Genomic DNA, 24,046 nt, shown 5'->3' on the forward strand with positions numbered 1-24,046 from the left:
AGTTCTCACCCCTAATGTATTATCGCTATTTCTATTAATTCTCTTTGTGTGTCTCTCGGGAGTGCACTAACCTGATGATAACCTCTGGCTACCTACACACTCTTCCATCATCTCAGATCCTTCAGAGCCTCATGCCCTCATCCCCACTTCCACCCTACCTACCACAGGGTGTCACTCCCCACTCCTTCCTCTCTCTCCACAACTTTCCCCACTCCTGTCTGAAGCCCCTCATGCTTCACTCATTCAACTAATATTTACCGAGTCCTACTTCGTGCTACTTTTTGAGGATTCAGTAAGGTATAAAGCAATGACCCTTGCCTATTAGGATTACTGACATACTCCCATCTCCAAATTGTTTCTTCTGTCCTAGATGGACCTCCAAAGGTGTGTATCCTCACATATGTTTAACTTGGTTATTAACCCACCCCCCACCCCCCAAGTCATGGGGATGCGATGTATACCGTGGTGACTGTAGTTAACAGTATGTCATATATTTGAAAGGTGCTGGAGACTAACATAATGTTGTGTCAATGATATCTCAATTTCTAAGAAGTAAAAGAAAGAAAACAATCTGTAGACTGTAGAAGCGTCCTCCCTGTATACCCTTTAGCTCTCACTTGGCTCCATTTATTTGTCCAGTTTGCCGTACCCACCCCACTCCAGCCCCTATTTCCTTTCCATTTGTTGAAGAGCCAACTGCCCTCTTTTTAAACCCGATTCCCTGGTTATTCTTCCTCCTCGGCCCTCCTCTCACCCCCTTTTTTTTTACAGGCAGGTGTGTGTGTGGGGGGGCGATGCGGGGGGAGGGGAGGTGTCTCCCCTAGAACACCTTACACCCTGCTTCCCTATCTCCACCCTATCACGCTTTCTTTAACCTTTGGTCGCTCAGGTTACCTCCTTTCTTGCGGTTTCGGCCGCCCCCAGGCCCTTGGCCTTTCCGTTGTTTCATGACGAGGCCGAACTTCTCTTCACCAACTCAACTCCGGCCCCAGCCCCTAAGCCGCCGCCGCCTCCCGCCATCCCTTCCCTCCGCGCCAGCGTTCCCCGGCAACGGCGGCGCCGCTGGGCAGCCTGGGAGGCACGGAGAAGCGGCTTTTCCTCCAACAGTCTGGGAGGCGGTGAGGAGGGAAGGCGCCAAAGGTCCTTCCCGCCAATAGACTGCAACACCCACGATGCTTTGCTACACTACCTCTGCGGGGTTGGAAGCCGTCGCCTCCAGCTGCGCAGGCGCAAAGGGAGACATCCTTTGAGGACTCCATTGCCCAGAGTGCATTGCCACCAGGGGCCCTTCTTCTTCCGGCGAGGTCCAGTGGAGTTCTCTGCTGAGGGGCCAGAAGGTCCTGCAGACTCCGTTACCCAGCGTCCTTTGCGAAGTTTCCTGTTGCGCACTTCCGTTGAAACCGCCTGAAGAGAGTGGGTGGAGTTTTACGGCGCCGGTGGTCGGTGGGAGGTTCTGCGGCTGGTTGGGTGCTGTCCAAAGGCGACTGGGGAGCAGCGAAAGGGGCGAGCTGTGACCGACCGGTTGGGCCGCACTCAGCCTGGGACTAAGCTTTGGCTCCTGTGTGACTGCGGCCTCCCCTTCATGTCCGCCCTCGAGAAGAGCATGCACCTCGGCCGCCTGCCCTCTCGCCCCCCTCTGCCCGGTAACGGAGGCAATCAGAGCGGAGCCAAGATGCGAATGGGGTACGTAACCCCGACCCCTTCTTCTCAGAGGCCAGGCGTTGGCCGTGGGAGAATGGTATCTGCGCGTTTGGAGCTGCACGGCTAGGGGAGGCCGAGGGAATGGTGGCGGCGGCGGCCTGGAGGAGACCTTTAGGTGGAGTAGAAGCCAGGTTTGGGCTCTACGGGCGGCGTCAGGTTGATGGAAATCGGAGGACAGATAGTATTGAGGGGAGAAAGGAATAAGGCAAAGAGACTTATTAGGAAGCACCTACAGAAGAAGGGATGGAGGAGGTTTGGAAAAAGGGAGTCCAGCGATTACAGAGGTGGGTTTTGAAGCTGCCAGGGAGGGTTGAGGGGAATGGGGAATGACAGAGAAAAGTTGGGAATTTCTCTCAGGGGAAGCAACTTGGGAAAGATGTAGGAGGAGGAGAAAGACTGTGAGAGCTAAATATTAGAAAAGCTGTGAGAACTGGAGAACATCTGAAGCAGAATCAGATAAAGAAATGAACGAGGGAGCAGTTAGGTTCTGGAGAGAGTGCTTCGAGGTGTAAGAGGCAGATTCAGGGAGTTAGGAGAAACAGGAAAGCTGGGGGGATAGGCCTAAGGAAAGATGGATAACATAGCCAAGAAGACTGGTTAGGGCAATAGGAATGCGATGAGAATTGAGGGTAGAGAGTAAGGGGTGGGGTGGTGAGGGAGAGGACTGAGGAGGTTAGAGAAGCGACCATGGGCTCTAGAAATTGAGAAACGACTAGGAACAGGGTTTCGTGAATGGGAAGCTTCAAAAGGAAGATTCGGGCAACTAATTTTTGCCTGGCAAATAGGTCTGATGGAAGCCATGTACTGGTTTGATAAAAACAGAGTTAATGAAGCATTGAAAGTAGCTACTTCCAATGTTTCAGGGAAACCGTTTACAGGGGAGAAAGCTGCGTTGAAGAGATAAGGCTTGGAATTTTAGGTTGTTGAATACCTTGCGCCAGGTTTTAGGCAGTGTTTTCCAAAGTGTGGTACGCGTACCCCCAGGGGTACGGGAAGAGTTTGGTGGGGGTACGCGTTGCACCGGAGTTTGGTGGGGATATGCACTGCACCGTGCTTAGCTGCGCCTAATTCTACGTTCTCATGAGTACGAGGGGTACTCAGCGTTACGAAAATTATAGAAGGGGTACACATATGTCAGAAGTTTGGGAAACACTGTTTTAGGGGATACTTAGGAGGTGTAGGAGAGAGCATACTGAGTTGAACATGACAGTGTTAGTTGCTGAAAAGCAGAGAAAATTGAATAGGCAGTTGGTTTTGAGGGGTGTTTGTAGCATCAGGTAAGATTTCGGAAACGGATGACTGTACAGAGAAAAGGGGCTGGAGGAATACTTAGGGATAAGGTAGTCAAGAGTATGTGTTCAGGAATCTAGAGATGGATTGGTAGACATTCTTGGGATTGAGGACTAGAGAAGAGAAACCTTAGGTTGTGAAGAAGTAATGTGTACAAAAACTGATGAAAAGGAGAGGACAAAAGTATTGTGAACGTAGGCCCTAACAATGAAGAGAAAGGAGAATTCTATAAATGAAAACAGTAGGAGCTGGTGAGAATGGTTGGAAAAACCAGGGAAGGAAATTAATAATTGAAGGGGAGACCTGACTATGATATACAGTAGAAAAATGAGAGAACCTTGACAGGAAGAGATAGGCCAGTTGAGGCACAACAGAAAGAGGTGGTAGAAGGCTACATTTATTTATTTATTTTTTAAAGGCTGACTTAAAAAAAATATATATATATGTATATTATTGATTTTTTTAAAAATATATTTTTATTGATTTTGTACAGAGAGGAAGGGAGAGAGATAAGAGAGTTAGAAACATCGATGAGAGAGAGTCATCGATCAGCTAGCTGCCTCTTGCACACCCCCCACTGGGGATATGCCCGCAACCAAGGTACATGCCCTTGACCGGAATCGAACCCGGGGACCCCTCAGTCCCCAAGCCGACACTCTATCCATTGAGCCAAACCGGTCTCAGCTATTATTGATTTTTTTACAGAGAGGAAGAGAGAGGGATGGATAGAGAGTTAGAAACATCGATGAGAGAGAAGATCAGCTGCCTCTTGCACACCCCCTGCTGGAGATGTGCCCGCAACCAAGGTACATGCTCTTGACTGGAATCAAACCCAGGAACTTTCAGTCCGCAGGCCAATGCTCTATCCATTGAGCCAAACTGGTTTTCGGCTAAAAGGCTACATTTAAGAAAATTGTTTTAGCTTTGGAAGACAGAAAGATAGGACTGTAACATGAGTAATGGGGAGGATTTGGAAATTGATCCATAACAGATTATTTGGGGAAATTACCTGGGGTATAAAATAAAAGTAACATTTATTGTTGATATGTAGCTTAGTTGCTGCCTATCTTAATCTAAACTTTGATCTTTCAGTATACCAGCACTCTTTGATTTAAAAACTGTGCCAAAATATTACCTTTTTAATAACTATACATGCTTCAGATAAGTTTAATTAGAACTTACCTTCTCACTTTGTCAAAACAAGTTCTCTAAAGACGAAGAACTGAAGGAAAATACTAAGAGAAAATAAAGGGAAAAATCTGCTGATTAGATGATTGTATAATTGTTAGTAACTTTAAATAGATGTTTGGTCTTAATTTAGGTTAACTGCTTATCCTGGAAAGTATTCTTTAGTAAGAAGCTTCTTTGTAGTGTTGTAAAGAGAAGAGCATATGTTGGTGAATTTATGTGGTCCTCAAGGCTTATTTTTATCTCCCCCCCCCCCCTTCTTTCCTTTTGGAACATAGGCCTCCTCTATCACTAATATTGGTGATAATATAGACCCAAGACCCCTTACAATCATAAAGCTGTAAGAGAGCTCTTGAAATTATTTCATCTCACCATTTCATTGTATAGCTGAGGAAACAGACTTAAAATTCTGTATTCTGTAAGATAAACTAAGGGGCAGGGGACAATATTTTCTCCTAATAAATAACAAGCAAACTCAAATCTTCCTCATACTGAGGTACCCTAGAAGCTTGGTGGTAGGGCTGGCTGCTAAGGACTAGAACATGGTTTCTTTCTTTTTTTATTTTATTTAAATATGGGACACTTAACGAATTTGCGTGTCATCCTCGCGCAGGGGCCATGCTAATCTAGAACATGTGTTTTTTGACTCTTGAGACCCATTGTGTGTTTTTTTTGAGATTTATAGTTGTTATCCTGGCAATATTTAATTTGAGTTGTGTATCTTCCTCCTTTGCAAATACTCTAGGATTTAGTCTTTTCCCTCGGTCTTGATTTACAATATGAAGTCTCACTTCCACCAATTTCAAAGCATCCTTTATTTTTCCTCTACTCACTTGCTTTTTTCTTATCTTACCATTTCCCCCCATTCCCCTATCTTATCTATCTCTTACTTTCAAGTTGGGCCTGTTTCTTTGCCAATCTCTTAATTACTCTTTTAACTATTTTTCATAATCTCTTGCCCTCAATTTCACTAACTTTATTTAGATGTGTGCATATTTTGGATTTTGAATCACAGAAATACATTTTCTTCTCTCAGGTTATAAAATAATTCATATAGGTTGTTTTGTTTTTTCAGGACGAGTAGGGCTTTTTTTGCACCCATTTCAAATTTATCATGATGTGCAAAGTGAGGAACAGAGCCAATTTTATCTTTATCTGCAGGCTATCCAGTTATTTTAACACCGTTTGTTAAAACACCCTTTTCCCATTATGTATTTCACCTAAAAAAAAATAATGCATTTCTCTACCGATTAAAATGACATCTTTATTATATACCAAATTTCCACATAGATTTGGGTTTATGAAGTTTCTTTCCCTTTTTTTATGTGCCATTGCTACACTTTTAATTAGGCATCATTATTAGTACATGGTAGAGGTAGGTTATCCCTTATTTTTAACATTTTTCTAGGTCCTCTTATTTATTCTTACAAATTAACTTTCTAACTAACTAGACGAGTGTCAGAAAAAAAAATCTTTTTCCCTCCATTTTTTTATTAAGGTATTATGTGTGCACATATTTTACCATTGCTCCCTCCCCAACCCACTCCCATACATGCCCTTACCCCTCAGCGTTTTGCGTCCATTGATTATGCTTATATGCATGCATGCAAGTCCTTTAGTTGATCGCTTATCTTCCCCACCTCTCCCTAACCTTCCCACTGTAATTTGACAATCTGTTTGATGCTTTACTGTCTCTGTATCTATATCTTTTTGTTCATTGGTTTATAATGTTCTTTATTATCCATAAATGAGTGAGATCATGTGGTATTTTTCTTTCGTTGACTGGCATATTTCACTTAGCATAATGTTCTCCAATTCCATCCAGGTTGCTGCAAATGGTAAGAATTTTTTATGGCAGCATAGTATTCCATTGTGTAGATGTACCATAGTTTTCTGATCCAATCATCTGCTGACGGGCACCTAGGCTGTTTCCAAATCTTAGCTATTGTAAATTGTGCTGCCATGAACATAGGGGTGCATATATCCTTTCTGATTAGTATTTCTAGTTTCTTAGGATATATTCCTAGGAGTGGGATTATTGGATCAAATGGGAGTTTCATTTCAGTTTAGGAAAAAAAAAATCTTGATATTATTTTTATTGGGACTGTATTAAATATGTAAAATAACTTAGAATAAACATTTTAATGATGTTGAATTTCCTTAAAGAAATATATATGTATTTCTTTTGAAGGAAAGTATTTCAGGTTCCAAGTATATATGAGTAAATCTCATATTACACTTATATAATTATAAAACTCAACAAATTTACTATTTAAATACAATTAAACATACAAAACTCCTTAAATTAAAATTAGCAACTTTACGTTTATGTGAAATAATTTATTGTTAACATTTATTTACTATTAATAGGAAGTTCTAGAATTAATCCAGTCATTCAACTGACCATTCAGGACCCAGACTTTTTGCATCCTTTCTTTTGCCATCTTAGAAATGTTGGCTTTTCCTTCTCTTGTTTTCTCCTTATGGTTACAGGATGGCTGCTGCAAATCCATTTACACCTTTATTCTGTTTTTTCCAAATAAAAAGGAAGGAACAGGGGCAAAGGCCATTTCCTATATAAGCTCCCCGCCTTATATAGAAAGGGAAACTTCCCAGCACATTTCCCCTAAATCTCATAGTCTAGAATAGGGGTGTTGAACTCAATCAGAGAAGGGGCCAAAATCTAAAATCCAGCCTAAATCGAGGGCCGAATGGTTTACTGAACAGTCATAAACTGTCATTGTGATGGAAACGCAGCGGAGTGCAGTGATGACAGCGCGGTGCGGGCCGCATTGCAAGGCCTGGCGGGACGGATTTGGCCCGCGGGCCTTGTGTTTGACACATGTGGTCTAGAACTAGTTCACACGTCCTTCCTAAGACTAATCACTGGTGCATGGAATGTGATTACTATTACTGATTGGTGTTTAATTCTGATTCATTCCCTTGGGCTGGAGGAAAGATAACAAGATTGCTACCTACTGAAACAATTTGGAATTCTGTTAGGGATTAGATACTGGGAAGTGGGGAAAGAATGTAGAGAGTTAACAGCAGCTGCCTCAAGTCCTGATCTTAACAAGTGGGGGAGACTGATCTTCTGACTTCAGATTTCCTACTGTTTTCATTACAGAGGACGTGACCCCTCCTCCTCATCCTTTCCCACTTGTGCCAGGTTTGAGCCCCTTGACCTGAGCACTTCTGAATAAATGTCCATTTTTTCCCATTGTTGCTAGGCTTATTACCAGCAAATATATTTCTTCATAGGGCCTCCAAAATTGGATAATTGAATTCTTTAAATCTAATGAGCCTCCCTTTTTCTATTACTTGCTCTCAAATTTGAGAAAACACCCTGGTTGGTTAGGAAAAACTTTTTTTCTTCATGATATGAAGTACTTTCATTTAGAGAAGAAAGTTTTAATTCATGCACTATTAAAAGAGTTGTCCACTTATACACCTTACTTAGATGTTCTTCAAAATGTAGTATAGACATACCTGGTTTTGTTGTGCTTCCCTTTATTGCACTTGGCAGATACTGTGGTTTTTGTAAGGCCTTAAAGGGAGGACTCTCCACCAGTAAAGATTATGACTCATTTTATTGCAATATTCACTTTATTGTAGTGGTTTGGCACAGAACCCACAGTATCTCTGAAGAATGCCTGTATTGACAACCAGTCCTAAGCATGTACTACCAATATATTTTGAAACTTGAATAAGAGATTATATTGAAAGTACCAGTCATTTCAAGACATAGCAGAAGCCTGAAATTGTGGCTAGATTTGCATAGACTATAGGTTGCTAACTCCATATCAATACTATTAGCTCTGTACTTCAGTCTTTTAGTAGAATACTAGAGGCTTGATGCATGGATTCGTGCCCTGGTGGGGGTCATGGCATGCGGGGATAGTCCTGCTGTGGGAGCGCTGCTCATTCCAGTCAGCTGAGCTGCATTCCCACTGTGGGCATGCACTGTCCAGCAGCGGGCAGCTCCTGCTTTGAGCGCCTGTCCCTGGTGGTCAATGTGCATCATAGCGACTGGTTGACAGGTCGTTCTGTTGCTGGGCTTTTATCTATCTATGTATCTATCTAAGTATATATAGATAGGTATAGATAGATATAGATAGATACTAGTAGACAGGTTTTAAATCATCATACTTTGCTAAATGCTATTTAACTGGTGCAAACTTGACTTTATTTTCTTAAAATGTGGGTAATACTGGCCTCAAAGAGTTGTTTTTGAGGAGAAAAGATGTTATATATGTGGAATTATTGCTTAAGTTGCAAAGCTCTATAATGGAAACTTATTTACTGTATTTTGTAAATTCTAAGATCACTTCTTTTTATATATGAAATAATAGTATCTTAACAATTGCTGTTGGGCAGGTAACAGCCCTGACTTGTTTCTCATTGCTAATGCATGAGTGAATACCAAAATGAACATTAAAACTTGTAAAATAGTTGTTGACAGCTGGAGAGAAAATTCTGGAGATGAGTGAAATTTTTAAATTAATTTTTAAAACATTGTTTGAGTTGAGAGAGAGAGAGAGAGAGAGAGAGAGAGAGAGAGAGAGAGAGAGAGAGAGAAACACTGATTTGTTCCACTTATTCATGAATTCATTGGTTGCTTCTGGTATGTGCCTTGACCAGGGATCAAACCAAAACCTTGATGCTCTAACAGTCTAACCAACTGAGCTAACTGGCCAGGGCCAAAGTGGAGTATTTTTAACCACAAATAACTGAGTGGTTGTGAGAATGAATTAAGCAATATTCCTTAAATGAAAATAAAAATAATATAGCTCTCTACATAATGGATATGAGTTGGTGTTTAGTTTTAAGGAATACTCCATCACCAATGTTCTTGTGATGCAGAGAGGACTATATTAGAATGATTCGAGTAGGATTCACAGTATGAAGAAATTGGTTAGGAATACCTTAAGCATTTTATTTTGCTCTCATTTTCCTTTTTATATATCCCCATAAGAGATAAATGATGAATCAAAATATAGAAAGGGATATATATTGAAGATTGTCCCCCTTATCTCCCAGGATACCAACAATGGTATATCACTGCTCTTCTAGAAATATTCTAAACATATATAAGCAATCATATCTATAATAATAAAAGCATAATATGCTAATTAGACCGATGAAGCTGGGGCTGTGAGGGAAGCCTAGGTCCCGGGTGCCAGAAGGAAGCCAGTGCCGGCAGCTGGGGGAAGGAAGGCCTACTCTTGCATGAATTTCGTGCATTGGGCCTCTAATTTATATGTATTTCCCATTTTTACCTAACTGGCAGTTTATTTACTTAGTGTATCTTCCCCATATATAAAGAATGTTATCAGTATATAAGTATTTCCTCCTTTTAATAACTAAATGTTATTTATTTATTTACAATTTATTTTAATCATTTACCTGTTGATGGATATTTAGGTTGTTTTCAATTTTTCTGTATTACAAATGATGCTACTTTTGAGTAGATAAGTTATTTCACTTCTTAGTGAGCATGTATTTGGATAAATTCCTCAAAATTCAAGATATTGGCCGAAACCAGTTTGGTTCAGTGGTAGAGCGTCAGTCTGCGAACTGAAAGATCCCAGGTTCGATTCCGGTCAGGGGCATGTACATTGGTTGTGGGCACATCTCCGGTAGGGGGTGTGCAAAAGGCAGCTGATCGATGTTTCTCTCTCATCGACGTTTCTAGCTCTCTATCTCTCTCCTTTCCTTTCTGTAAAAAATCAATAAAATATATTTTTAAAAAATTCAAGGGATTGACATTGCCATTTTGCCTTCTATGAAGGGTTGAATATTTACTGGCTAGGAAATAATAAAGGTGAAATTATGTGAGGGATTGAAGGTATGAAGAAGCATAAGTGACCAAAACAATTATTGTAGCAGGTTAAGAGAATAAAAATTAGCCTATAGCCAAGAATAGGAGAAAGAACTACTGGGTTTTGTGGTATGTATAAACATAAACACATTTGTGATTAAAATATACTAATTAATTTCCTCAAATCCTAAATTTTTTACTCTTAAAATATATTTGAACTTTAAGAAAAATATATTTGAATTTTAAATGTAATACTTTGTGTCTGAAACTACTTCATATCTTTAAGAAAAAATACTGTTGCTATTTTCTTTTCAGATTTACATTTAGCATTTGTTTGATCAAGATTTTAATCATTTAATGGATAACTATTTTTTATTTAAAATCTCTCTCCCTCTTTTTATTTCCATAGCCCTGGAAGAAAACGAGATTTTTCACCTGTTTCTTGGAGTCAGTACTTTGAGTCTATGGAAGACGTAGAAATACAGAATGAAACGGGCAAAGATATATCCTTTGCAAAATGGCTTATCCTATAAAATAAACAAGTAATGTGCAAATTGACCATCTCTCCAACCCCACAAGATGGCTGCCCCCCATGTGGACACTAGATGGCCAACACAAGATGGCCAGCCAGGTTGGGAGTTGGGGGGGTGGGGCAGGCCTGCAAGGGAGGACAGTTGAAGGAGAGCAGGCCTGCAGGGGAGGGCAGTTAGGGTTGACTGGGCCAGCAGGGCAGGGCAGTTGGGGGCAACCAGGCCTGCAGGGAAGGACATTGGGGGTGACCAGGCCAGCAGGGCAGAGCAGTTAGGGGTGACCAGGCCAGTAGGGGAGGGCAGTTGGGGTGACACACCCTATAAAGGAGACAAGTTGGGGAGGGACCAGGTCTGCAGGGGAGGGCAGTTAGGGACAATCAGGCCAGCAGGGGAGCAGTTAGGCATTGATCAGGTTGGCGGGGGGATGGTTAGGGGTGATCATGCTGGCAGGCAGAAGCAGTTAGGGGCAATCAGGCAGACAGGCAGGCTAGCATTTGGGAGCCAGCAATCCTGGATTGTGGGAGGGATATCCAACTGCCTGTTTAGGCCTGATCCCACCAGGATTGGGCCTAAACGGGCAGTCCAACATCCCTCAAAGGGTCCCAGATTGGAAAGGGTACAGGCTGGGCTGGGGGACAACCCCTCCCCCTACCCCAAGCATGAATTTCATGCACCGGGCTTCTAGTTCTTTAGCATGCTTATAATGTTGTTTAAGTAGGAGATTTATGTAATAGTTTCTAAAATGTTATTTATTACTATTGCTTATTTTTATTCTTCATTTTGTGTGGCATGGAATATTACCTCTAAGTCAATGCGAATATTTTTTTGTGGCTATAATTGTCTAATGCATGGGAAAGGGATTACTAATTAAATTTCTGAAACTGATATATTTCCTAAGGGTCCAGGGTAAAGTTTCATGAGTGAAGTGAGTTGAACTTGTTTTTAGCATCTAGAAACCAGGGACTATGTCCTCATTAGCGCAAAAGAAAGCATGTTTTCCCTCATTGATAAAATGCGTATACTGGTTTCATGCTTCAAAGACAGAAACTTATATTGAAGTATCTCAAGTTTAGAAGTCTGCAGCTTTGCCTGTAGCTTCATGCTGCATGAGTTAGTTTTCTAATCAGCATTATTTTGACTAATCAAAAATTTCAATGCAAACTGCTGAACAAAATGATAGATACAGAGACAGTAAAGTATCAAACAGAATGTCAAATTACAGCTGGAAGGTTAGGGAGAGGTGGGGGAGATAAGAGATCAACTGAAAGACTTTTGTGCATGCATATAAGCATAACCAATGGACACAAAACTCTTGGGGATGAGGGCATATATGGGAGTGGAGGGGGCAATGGTAAGATATGTACACATATAATACCTTAATAAAAATGAAAAGAAAAAAATTTTCAATGAACAAAGTTTAGATATGTTATCTTTAACTACTCATACTCTTTTCGAGTTTATAAGAGTGGTTCAGAGGGTCCAGTCCTACTCCTTTTGCATGGAGGAGGCCATTCTGCCCTTTCCTGGGCTGTGTTCACGGTAAGTAGTTGATAGTAGAAGTTGATATTAATGCAATCATTGTTTACTTCCGGATGAATTTGACTAGCCTATGTCTTCCTTCTGTGCTCACTCTTTGGCTTGATTATAAGAAGGTTATGGATGTGGGTCGATTCTGTATGTATTATGTTATACCAAATATCACTTGTTCTTTAAAGTAAAGGTTCTTAACGGGTGAGTTTTAGTGCATGGTTTATCCAAACATTTTGTAAAATATTTTACATATATATCATTGGGATGAGGGAATGGAATTTGTGCTTTGACAAAAGTGGGGATCTGTATTTCAGTGATCTAAGTAACGGAGAAGCAGACATGTTCTATTCAGGTGCTTTAAATAGAGATAATGTCTATCTTTTATTTATCTCCCTCATAGAGCCTATTGTACTTTATATTTATACATAGAGATGTTCCATAAGTATTTGAAAGTAATCCTTTTTATTTTTTTATTTTTTATTTTTTTATAAATAATGCTTTACACTTAATGGTACCTGTGAGCAATTAGGAAGTAAGCAATATTTGGTTGATGATAACCTGGTCCAGAGTAGAGGATATGTGTCTGTGTGGATGCTGTTATTTGTAGGTCTTCCTAATATCCTTGACTCTGGGGTGGGGTGGTCCATGTGTAAAGAGAGATACTGCTAAGGAAGTTTCTGGCAATATTCCTTATAAAGTGAACTTGTCATATCTTATATATATCAAGCAGATATACATACTTCCTCTATTTACTACTAGTGAGTATGAGGGACAGAAAATAGGAGCAATTGGGAATGCAGCACTAGCTACTCAAAGACAGATAAGTATAGAGCTGAAGAGGTTTCTGAATATATCATTTTGCTTCTGGCAGGATTATTGGAATTAAGATTTTTTTATTGTTGATAATATTACAGATGTCCTCCATTTCCCCCTCCTTGCCCACCTCCACCCAGATCCTGCCCCCTCTCCTATGGCTTTCACTGCACTGTTTATGTCCATGGGTTCTGCATATATGTTCTTTTTAAATATATTTTTATTTAACTGCAATACAAGCTTGTGTGTACTCCTGCATCAAAAGTGAGTCTTTGGCAGGTTTCATGACTATTTCATCATCTGAATATTACTTTGTGTAATATCCTGAACCAAGATATTAACTGATGGTCCTTATTTAGGGAATTGCCCTTCCAAAGTAGGGAAAAGATAACCAATGAATATGGATGAAAATCATAATTAATAGAATACAGAGGATCATTGCTTAGAGAAGCTCACTCTATGTTTCATGAAAAGCTAGGAAGAGTTAAGGTTTCTGAAGGGATTCAAGTAGAGAAAGTTATATTTTGAAGTTGTGATGGAACCATTATATGCACCAAAACAGAAAATTGTCATTTAAATTTTTTGCTTAAAATTGGTAAGTTTTCTTTCAATTGTCCTGAGATCCTTGAATTCTGATGGTAGGTTATTCAACAAAATTATTGGTAATGGGAAAAATTTGCTAACCCAGATGTATCTTACTACTTTTCCTTTTCCTCCTAGGCAGCGATCATTAGTAGGGTTCAATGTAGGATTGTAGCTTTGGATCTGCGAGGTCATGGTGAGTGAAGTTTTTTTTCGTTTCTTTTTTTTTTTTAAAGATTTTTTTGTTAATCCACGCTTGTGTTTTTTTTCCCATTGATTTTTAGAGACTGAAAGGGAGGAAAGGAGGGGGAAGGAAAGAGAGAGAGAAATACTAATGTGAGACATATCAGTTGTTTGCCTCCCACATGAAACCTGAATGTGGTGGGGATCAAACCTGCAACCTTGACCAGGAATCAAACCTGTGACCCTTTGATGCATGGTCCAATGCTCCAACCACTGAGCAACATCAGCCAGGGCGAGTGAAATTCTTAGTTTTGACTGAATGGCTTTGAATAGTGTTAAATATTACAAATTTCAGTGTGGCCATCAAATAACCTGGTCTTTCCATTTGGGTATTTTGAGGGAAGTTCTATCTTGCAGTTTTTATTTTTATTTTTTTATTTTTATTTTTTTTTAATGGATTTCCTATTTTAATATATTTTATTGATTTTGTACAGAGAGGAAGGGAGAGAGATAGAGAGTTAGAAACATCGATGAGAGAGAGTCATCAATCAGCTGCCTCTTGCACACACCCCACTGGGGATATGCCCGCAACCATGGTACATGCCCTTGACCGGAATCGAACCCGGGACCCTTCAGTCCCCAAGCCGACGCTCTATCCATTGAGCCAAACCGGTCCCGGCTATCTTGCAGTTTTTATAAATATTTTACAAGTACACACACACACACATATTTATTGTTGCTTAGTGAAGAAAATGTCCTTTAATGAATAACCAGATTTGGATGCTGTTATGTACTACTTTTTATATAAGGAATGTGAATAACTCATTTCTAGACTACTGTAATTATCCTTAGGGCAGTGGTCGGCAAACTCATTAGTCAACAGAGCCAAATATCAACAGTACAATGATTGAAATTTCTTTTGAGAGTCGAAAAACCAACTTCTGCACATGGGCTATGAAGTTTCAATCGCACTGTATGTGCGCACCCGCACATGGTATTTTGTGAAAGAGCCACACTCAAGGAACCAAAGAGCCGCATGTAGCTCGAGAGCCACAGTTTGCCGACCACTGCCTTAGGGTATCCAACTATAAAGATGTGCACGCAACACAAAATTTTGCTAAGTCCACCTCATATAAGTATAAAGTCTCCATTTCGTTGTCCAAAGGTGAGATTTTTTTAAAGAGAATACTCTTGCATTTATAATTTCTATCAGGAGTTTTATTTTTAAAATATAGGTGTGTGTTTTTTTAGGTGAAACAAAAGTCAAGAATTCTGAAGATCTGTCTGCAGAAACAATGGCAAAGTAAGTAATCTAATATTGTGTATACTTCACCTAGCTTTCATTACTATCCTAAAGAGTAGCATACCTTTATCACTCTCCTGGTGAGATTGTTGGACAATTAGTAAATGCTCTATTCTTTTTTACTTATATCTTTAATCTATTTAAACATTCATCTTTCTTGGTATATTCAATGTGGTGGTCATATATAAAGCACTTGAAAATTCTTCAAGACACAGTTTAGTTTGTATTGGCTTTTGAAAAGTTTTTTTCTTTTGTTGACATTGTTGAATAGAATCTGGACATCGATTGGGCACCCAAGCTTGGAAAGTAGTTTTCTGTAAGAGGTCCTGTGAAATGTTCTTAAGATATCCTGCCCACATACTTTGCCCAACTTTGTAGCAAGACAGACACAGTCTTAAAGAAAAAATAGTTATATCCTAGGCCTTAAAGTAAAAAATAAATGTAGTATATACAGTAACTTTCAAACCTGGTCACTCTTCAAAATCATCTGACAAGTGATTGAAATATATTGTAGATGATTTAGCCTTCACCCTACTGAATTAGTTCTTCTACCAGTGCAATCTGGGCATTTATCCATCTATATAAAACCCTAATATGCAAATCGACTGAATGGAGGAACGACCTGTCATGTGGGGCAGGGCTGGTGCTGGCCAGTGGGTGGCGCCAGCCAAGGTGGGTGCCAGCAGGGGCCCCTTAATTTCCCTTGATCTCTGGCCAGGCCTAGGGACCCTACCCTATATATGGGGAACAGTCTCTTAGATATAAAAATTAAAACCTGGCAAGGCTACTCTTAACACTGAGAAAACAGGATGATGCAGTGATGACATTCATAGACTCCGGCTTGCACATTTTGTGGTCAGCCCTGATTCTGACACTTATAACTGTATGACAAAGCCAATTACTTAACTTCTCTCTGATTCAGTCATTCCACCCATAAGCTGGGGAAAATGGTACTATTGCCTCAGAAGGATCATGTTATGTACTACTTTTTATAATCAGGGCAAAAAATGTAGCTGCCCATATAACAGCAAGATGCTTCTCACCTGTATGAAAAGTATGACCACTGATTTATGCAGCATCCCAGATTGCAAGAGGGATGTCAGACTGTTGGTTTAGGCCTTTAAACTGACAGTCGGATAGCCCCCCAGGGGTCCCAGATAGCGAGAGGGCGCAGGCCAGGCTGAGGAACCCTTCCCCCCTTGTGCACGAATTTTGTGCATCGAGCCTCTAGTGTTTTGATAGAGCTCTATAGAGGAATCTGATATAGGACTAGTGTTTTGGAGTTATTATCTTGTATTGTAAGCAGGATTCATATGACCCTGTTTTTATATATGCTCTGTCATGTACTTAGTATGTCTTCTCAAGTAGTTAATCACCTTTGGCTGAAAATATATTGTCCCTAACTTACTTTAACAACTTTAATCCAAGAATAAACTATTTTTCCTTTAAAACCCAAACTCATGTGGCCATGATTTTGTTGTTGATAATATATGCTGTTTGTGCCCTTTCTATTTGCCAGGCTTCATTAAGTGTAAAATAAGCATTTATTAAAAATAAACAATTTATTTAAGTTATTTAAATGTGTCTACATTATTAACTCTGTAATGTAGATATTAATTGGGTTTTTTTTTAACCAGTGAAGAAACTAGTTCAAATAGGTTTAATTAACTATATGAGGTCACACAGTTAATAGATCAATTGTGATCATTCAACTATAGTGTTGGCAGAGAGAGATAGAGAGAGAAGATGGAGAGGGAGAGGGGTTATCAATAAGATATTAAGATGGAGAGGGAGGCCGAAACCAGTTTGGCTCAGTGGATAGAGAGTCGGCTTGCCTACTGAAGGGTCCCAAGTTGTATCCGGTCAAGGGCATGTAGTACCTTGGTTGCGGGCACATCCTTAGTAGGGGGTGTTCAAGAAGCAGCTGATCAATGATTCTCTCTCATCGATGTTTCTAACTCTCTATCCCTCTCTCTTGCTCTCTGTAAAAAATCAATAAAATATATTTAAAAAGATGGATAGGGAGAGGGGTTATCAATAAGATATTATAATATATTATAATATAAGATATTAAGATAAAAGATTAAGAGGGTACCCTGGCTGGTATGGCTCAGTTGGTTGAGCTTCAGTCCATGTTCCAAGAGGTGTCTGTTTCTATTCCGGGTCAGGGCACATGCTCAGTTTGTGGGCTCGTTCCCCCTAGAGGGCATGCAGGAGGCAGCTGATCAATGTTTATCACCAATGTTTCTCTCTTTTCCTCTCCCTTTTTCTCTTTCTAAAATCATTAAAAATAGTTTATAAAAAGTTTGAGAGTAGATCTTATGGTAAGAGTTCTTAACACATACACAAAAGTGATGCAAGAAGGGTCCTAATATAAGGTGACAGGAGAAGATTTGACTCTGGATGGTGGACATACAGTGCAATATACAGATCTTGTAATATATATATTCATGTTGACCAATGTCACCCCAGTCAATTTAATTATTAAATATATATTTTTAAAGTGATGCAAGGAAACTGTTGGATATGATCAAGGTAATCCTTAGATGATGTTACACAAATCTACACTAATAAAAGAGAAAGATGCAAATTGACTGTACCTTCACGATGCCCACCAGCCAATCAAGAGTTAGTATACAAATTAACCCAATGAAGATAGTGGGCTAATTTGTATACACAGGCGCTGAATGGCCAGGGGCAGGGCGGGATGCAGGCTTTCCACACCACCCCATCCACTGCGGGCCTCTGGGCAACGTGGGAAGGTGGGAAGGTGGCTCCTGCCGGAGCAAAAACAGTGCCTGCCAGCAGCCAGGGAAAGGAAGGCCCATTTCTTGCACAAATCTTCATGCATTGGGCCTCTAGTGTGTGTGTGTGTGTGTGTGTGTGTGTGTATACACACACATACACACACACACACACACATATATATATAGTCTTACCAAATTGTATATATTAATTATGTACTCCTTCTTTGTATACCAATTATACCTCAATAAAGCTCAGAAAGAAAAACATTGGAAATGGGGGTTGGAGTAGTGGAGAAGTTGGGCACTGGGAAAAACTGTGGTGCGGGGTTTTTTATGCTGCAGGACCTGGGTGCTAGGGAAGTGCAAGCTATAGGAGTTTGTAAAGAAAAAACCTTTTTTTTTTTTTTTTTTTTTTTCAATGTCTCTTCTATGTCCTCTACTGACATAGCTTAACATCTTGTCAGCTGGCAAAGGAAAAACATTTTAAGGCCTCAGTCAATTGTGCAGAACATGCAATGAAAGGTGAATTGGGGCTGAGAGACAGTAAAATTGATAACTGGCACAATAAAGTTAGAGAAAATAAATGATTAAAATCATGTAGAACTGATATGGCCAGTAAGTTGGATTCTTGCTGAAATAGATTAAGCAATAAAACAATTATATGATTTCTGAATTCAATAATTCTGTGAAACAAAAATCCCAAAATGGGTATACTTAATGGGTGATTTAGTGGGGTTTTCAAGTAGTGCTGTCAGCATGATGTAGAACCTATACTCTGCATAAGGTGCAACTCCACTGAAAATAGAAGAGCCGAGTTCTGAGCTCAAGCCACTCTGATCTTCCTTTTCTGTCTGTCTGTGATATGCTATACTGCTTCTCAGAAAATGAACCTAGTATTAGTATGATAGAATGTCTTCAGAGAGCAACTACCAAAATTATGGTACATCCAATTATAGCCTAGATTTGTAGTTAATCTCTACTTTATTTTTATTTTATTTCTCTGGAATTTCAGGACATGTCTCAAGGCTCTAATCTTGGTGACTGAATAGTTTGCCTAACTTTAATGAGGATACATTTTTCCTAGTGATAGATGATCAAGGGATTGATCATAACCAACTTTTATCTGTATGAAATATTCCTTTCCTAAGCTTAGATACAATATTAAGTTGGTTTGTTTCAGACCCTATCCACCTTCATGCATGAAGCAGCTATCATAGAACCCTCCAACTTAGTATTTTAAGGAGACCTGAATTTAAATACTCTTCTATAGCATCCTTTTATTTTATTAATTATATCTGTTACTAACTCAAAAAATTTTAGCTTTAAATTTAACTTCATTATTTTTAATTATAAAATTGGATGGCCTCCTTATCTCCATTCAGATTGTCTGCAGATGCTGCAACTACCGTATTGACATTTGTATTTTTGAATGAGGTTTTTAAGATTAATTCCTTTAGAAATAATGACATTTACCTTTGGTATTCTGAATACTGTGGAGACTAAACAAGGTAAAGCTGTCTTTTGAACTTGATTGACTCAGCCACTCCCAAAAGAAGACATTAGAGCCAGTGGTTCCTAGAATCATATCATACTTGCTTTTGCTATAGCAAAGAAGGCCTGTCACAAATAAAAGCCAAAATTCCTACTTTAGTTTTCATTTTCAAAGCTGTAAGGTTTGACTTTGTTAAACAGACCTACTCATAATTAAAGGCTAGGACAGAAGCCAATAAAAATAGGCTCTAAACATCTTTCAAGTTTCTCAGTACATTATACTTACATTTATGTTCATACTTCAAACAACTATATATGACAAATAATAATTAACATGTGTATAGCACTTCACTTTTTTCAAAGTATTTATAATATTCACTCTCAGTTAATTCTCACCGAAATTCAGAATAGTAAATGCCATCCTTATCTTCATTTATAGAAACTCTGAAAGGTTAAATGACTAATTCAAGTCCATATAGTAAAAAATAGACTTGGGCTGTAATTCATCTTGTGACTCCAAACTTGACTACATTGTAATGCTTAATAAAGTTGTTTTTCTGTTTTATAGATGGGGAAACTGAAGCATAGAGCAGTTAAATGATTTGTCCAGAGTTTCAAGCTTAGATTTAAGCTAAAGATATGTGATTATGTAATTGTACTAAATGTGTGGAACAATAAAAGTGTTATATAAAGGAAAGAAAAAATATTTGGGTTCTTAGTCCTTAAACTGTCATTTATCAGAAGAGCCAGGTATGTGGCTGTGTGTACAAATACTGGGGACATGTTAGGAATTTTACATGGTTACGTTTGTGAGATGACTCAAAAGACCTTTACAGTCCTAGGCCTGTTAGTTACAGACCAAAGGAAGGAGTTAAGAAAGAAAACTGTTTTAGTGTTGTCAGAGAGCATTCCAGCTTTTTTTCCTTGTTTTGCAGAGATATTGGCAATGTAGTTGAAGCCATGTATGGGGACCTCCCTCCTCCAATTATGCTGATTGGACATAGCATGGGTGGAGCTATTGCAGTCCACACAGCAGCATCCAACCTGGTGCCAAGCCTCCTGGGTCTGTGCGTGATTGATGTTGTGGAAGGTAAGCTTTCTTGTGCTAACCCATTCAAAATGTTTGAATATATTATTCAAAATGTTTGAATAATCTACCACATCCTGGTAGATTATTATCATGTTTTAATTTGTTGATTTCACTCATCTTGAATTATGTCCCTTTGTCTTTTATATCTTACTTTTATGTTATTTTGTGGCAAAGGCATTCAAAGTGTTTTTTGTTTTTTTTAAATATATTTTATTGATTTTTACAGAGAAGAAGGGAGAGAGATAGAGAGCTAGGAACGTCGATGAGAGAGAAGCATCGACCAGCTGCCTCTTGCACACCCCCTACTAGGGATATGCCCGCAACCAAGGTACATGCCCTTGATCGGAATTGAACCCGGGACCTTTCAGTCCCCAAGCCGACGCTCTATCCATTGAGCCAAACCTGTTTCAGCTCAAAGTGTTTTTTAAATTGGGATATAATGGACATATAACTTTGTATTAGTTTCAATTGTACAATATAATGACTTGGTATGTGTATAGGGTGGAGCAAAAGTAGGTTTACAGTTCATATGGAAAATTACCGTATATAATAATAAATAATACTATAAGAATAAACTCTGTGTTTCACATCCTTCATGACTCTAAACTTTTTTGCCCCACCCTGTATATATTGCAAAATGATTACCATAATATGTCTAATTAATATTCATCACCACACAGTTACAAATTTTTTTTTCTTGTAATGAGAACTTTAAGATTTATTCTCTTTGCAACTTTCAAATATATAATACAATACTATTAAATATAGGCACCATGCTATACATTATATCCCCAGGACTTATTTATTTTGTGACTGGAACTTTGTATTTTTTTACACCCACATGTGCCGCACTGGCATGGCCAAGGGTGAACCTGAGTGGGGGCAGTTGAAAGGCTTAGAAAAGACAGACAAGAGAATGAAAGCTGGGTCTCGGTGGGACGCTGCTCCCTCATGGAAAGACAGCGCCACGGACTATAAGCCATGTCTTTATTTTATAGCAGATGCCAGGAGGCAAAGTAAGGGTGTGGTCAAGATGTTTACAACATTCTCATGAGTTTCAATCCTACTCAATACATCCACCTGAACTCTATCAAGCCTATATCACTCAGGCACATGGGGCCACATGTCCAGACCATAGGTTCAAGCTTACAACCACAGCTGTTGGCTATAACTGTGCTGGGAGGGCTCTGCCCGCCCAGCTGGGACTTGCATTTGGCCACGAGAGGACTGTGCCCTCTCATCAGTCCAAGGCTTGAATCTGTCCAAAACACTGTAGCTGTGCCCCATACCTACACTCATGCTACCAACACCCCACATTACCTAATCATTCTCCATGACATAAGAAACTCTTCATAAACATCTTTTATGGCTGCATAATATTTTAATTGTATGTATATATCATAATTTTATTTAACATTTAAAAAGAAACTGCCATGTCTTCTATGACCCAGCCTCGAAAGTCACACTATTACATATACAAGCCAGCCCTTTTCATTATCTGGATACTACAGAAGGCGTGAATACCAGGAAGCAGAAATCACTGGGGGCCATCTTGGAACCTGGCTATCATATCAATCTTCTGAATTTTATTAAAAATGCATCTTTTCCCCCCCAAGCATCACTGAATTTTGCTGTCATTGAAAGCAGATGTATATATTTCCCCAGTAAGTGTAAATGCTTGGAAAATGTTAAGTGCTATGGTTAAAAATTTTTGTTTAACATCTAGGTACAGCCATGGATGCTCTTAATAGCATGCAGAATTTCTTACGTGGTCGTCCTAAAACCTTCAAGTCTCTGGAGAATGCCATTGAATGGAGGTAATCTATAAGTCTATATTTTGTGTATTTTAAATATTAGGGTTTCCTTTTTCATCAACTAAAGCACCAACGTTGAAAGGAAGAATTCCATGCCTTAGCTCTATTGTAATTTCATGGACAAAAACATTTATATAAAGAGCAGAATTTTTTTAAAAAAAAGTTTTTAAATGCTTCAGACTTGTCTCAGTTGCATATAATCTATCCTTTTTCTAATATACTGTAGTATCTCCTACAATCTTAGTAATTATATATCACTTGGTGTCTAGCTGTTCCCATTTCTAAGGTGAGAGTTCTAGGGGTGTCGAACTCAATCAGAGAAGGGGCCAAAATCTAAAATCCAGCCTAAATCGCGGGCCGAATGGTTTACTGAACAGTCATAAACTGTCATTATGATGGAAACGCAGCGGAGTGCAGTGATGACAGCGCGGTGCGGGCCACATTGCAAGGCCTGGCGGGACGGATTTGGCCCACGGGCCTTGTGTTTGACACATGTGGTAGACTAATTGAGACTGTAAGTCCTCTTCTACCTCTATTGCTCCAAGGTTCTAGATTCCCTTTCTGTGTTCCATAGAAAATGATGGAGAATCAAAACATAGGTGTGGATTGCTTTCTCAGTTTTTATTTGGGTTTTAGATAAATAAAAATAATTTTGGTAATGGTTTTCATAAAATCACTGACAGAATTGTCTATGGCTTTCACTTAAGTAAAGGCTATTCAATCATTTATTAGTTCAATCAGTTATTTGATTAAATATTTATTAAACACTTTGTTCTAAAGGGTGAAGATTCAGAGATAAGTAAATAACTGCCCTCCCAAAAGAGATTAGTCTTCAGATAAAACATCTTCAATATCCCATCTTCCTACCTATTCAAAATTCATATCCGGTATATTCTTTGAACTCTTTCTCTGACTCCTCCAAACCACATAGATCACTGTCTCAGTAAAATTGCTTGACACCTTTAAATCTGCATTATTTTGTACTGTTTACCTCTTATGGCTTCTAGTCCTCCTTCAAGGGACATGCTTATGTTGTTAATTGTCATTTCTGCCTTAATGCCCTTCCTGCATCTTAAGAACAGCAGCTATTCTCTATTTCTTTTGTACTTTCATATAGCATATAGCATATCGCTGGCTTCTCTAACAGATAGAAATACCTATTAATTGAATCAGACATATCAAGTGAAAATTAAGGACCTGGTAAATATATCTTAAGGGAATTTACCTAGGACAGAGGGTCTCATGCCAAATATTGCTTGCCAGAATGATGTTTGTGTTTAATGAAGGCACTTCTACCTTTTGTGTTCATGCTACTGCTCTCTCAGAAGCATCAAAGATCTCTCCATCTTGAGCAGTCACAGCACTGAGAATGCAGCTGCTGCCAGCTCAATATGTAGCTTGAGTACTCTGCCTCCTTCCCCAGTAACAACCAGTGAGAAAACTATTCCAAATAACTTTAAATTTATTCATAAATGTTTTTTAAGTACCTAAGATGTGTCAGTACCTGATAATTAAACTTAGTTCTTATATATTTACTTAAAATTGACATGATAGGGATACCAACATCAATAAGTAAATGCATATGCCGAGACCGGTTTGGCTCAATGGATAGAGCGTCGGCTTAGGGACTGAGGGGTCCCGGGTTTGATTCTGGTCAAGGGCATGTACCTTGGTTGCGAGCATATCCCCAGTAGGGGGTGTGCAAGAGGCAGCTGATCGATGACTCTCTCTCATCGATGTTTCTAACTATCTCCCTTCCTCTCTGTACAAAATCAATAAAATATATTTTAAAAAAAAATAAGTAAATGCATAAACAATACAATGAAGGAAGCACAGGAGGTACAGAAGATAGGTATCCAGTTCAGCCTGGAAATCATGGCAATACTTCCCTTAAAGGAGACAGAGCAAGCATGTCAAACTCAAAGGCTCACAAGGGCCAGTGAAACAAGGTTTAAGTTTATGT

The 24,046-nt window shown here is 39.3% G+C and overlaps 2 protein-coding genes and 1 pseudogene across 15 annotated transcripts in view; 1 reads left to right on the forward strand and 2 right to left on the reverse strand.

The window, feature by feature from the left end:
• Nucleotides 1-1,183, reverse strand: part of C2CD3 (C2 domain containing 3 centriole elongation regulator) — a 109,454-nt gene extending 108,271 nt beyond the window's left edge. For 3 of the 7 annotated variants that reach the window (XM_036426802.2, XM_045577602.1, XM_036426807.2), the window contains exon 1: nucleotides 895-1,181. In XM_036426802.2, the coding sequence (XP_036282695.1) occupies nucleotides 895-949 (55 nt within the window). In that variant the 5' untranslated portion in view covers nucleotides 950-1,181. Of the gene's footprint in view, nucleotides 1-894 lie in introns of all 7 variants that reach the window. The other 4 variants (XM_045577606.1, XM_045577607.1, XM_036426799.2 and 1 more) reach the window with 3 other exon arrangements.
• A 186-nt stretch (nucleotides 1,184-1,369) lies between these two features.
• Nucleotides 1,370-24,046, forward strand: part of PPME1 (protein phosphatase methylesterase 1) — a 36,439-nt gene continuing 13,762 nt past the window's right edge. For 3 of the 8 annotated variants that reach the window (XM_036426817.2, XM_036426820.2, XM_036426821.2), the window contains exons 1-7: nucleotides 1,373-1,683; nucleotides 10,410-10,503; nucleotides 11,977-12,069; nucleotides 13,594-13,651; nucleotides 14,890-14,941; nucleotides 20,115-20,269; nucleotides 21,996-22,086. In XM_036426817.2, coding sequence (XP_036282710.1) covers nucleotides 1,583-1,683; nucleotides 10,410-10,503; nucleotides 11,977-12,069; nucleotides 13,594-13,651; nucleotides 14,890-14,941; nucleotides 20,115-20,269; nucleotides 21,996-22,086 — 644 coding nt within the window. In that variant the 5' untranslated portion in view covers nucleotides 1,373-1,582. Of the gene's footprint in view, nucleotides 1,684-10,409; nucleotides 10,504-11,976; nucleotides 12,070-13,593; nucleotides 13,652-14,889; nucleotides 14,942-20,114; nucleotides 20,270-21,995; nucleotides 22,087-24,046 lie in introns of all 8 variants that reach the window. The other 5 variants (XM_045577611.1, XM_045577612.1, XM_045577610.1 and 2 more) reach the window with 3 other exon arrangements.
• On the reverse strand, nucleotides 4,748-4,808 carry LOC118713821 (annotated as a pseudogene).

The sequence above is a fragment of the Pipistrellus kuhlii genome, unplaced genomic scaffold, assembly GCF_014108245.1.
Source record: "Pipistrellus kuhlii isolate mPipKuh1 unplaced genomic scaffold, mPipKuh1.p scaffold_m20_p_9, whole genome shotgun sequence".
Lineage (NCBI taxonomy): Eukaryota > Metazoa > Chordata > Mammalia > Chiroptera > Vespertilionidae > Pipistrellus > Pipistrellus kuhlii.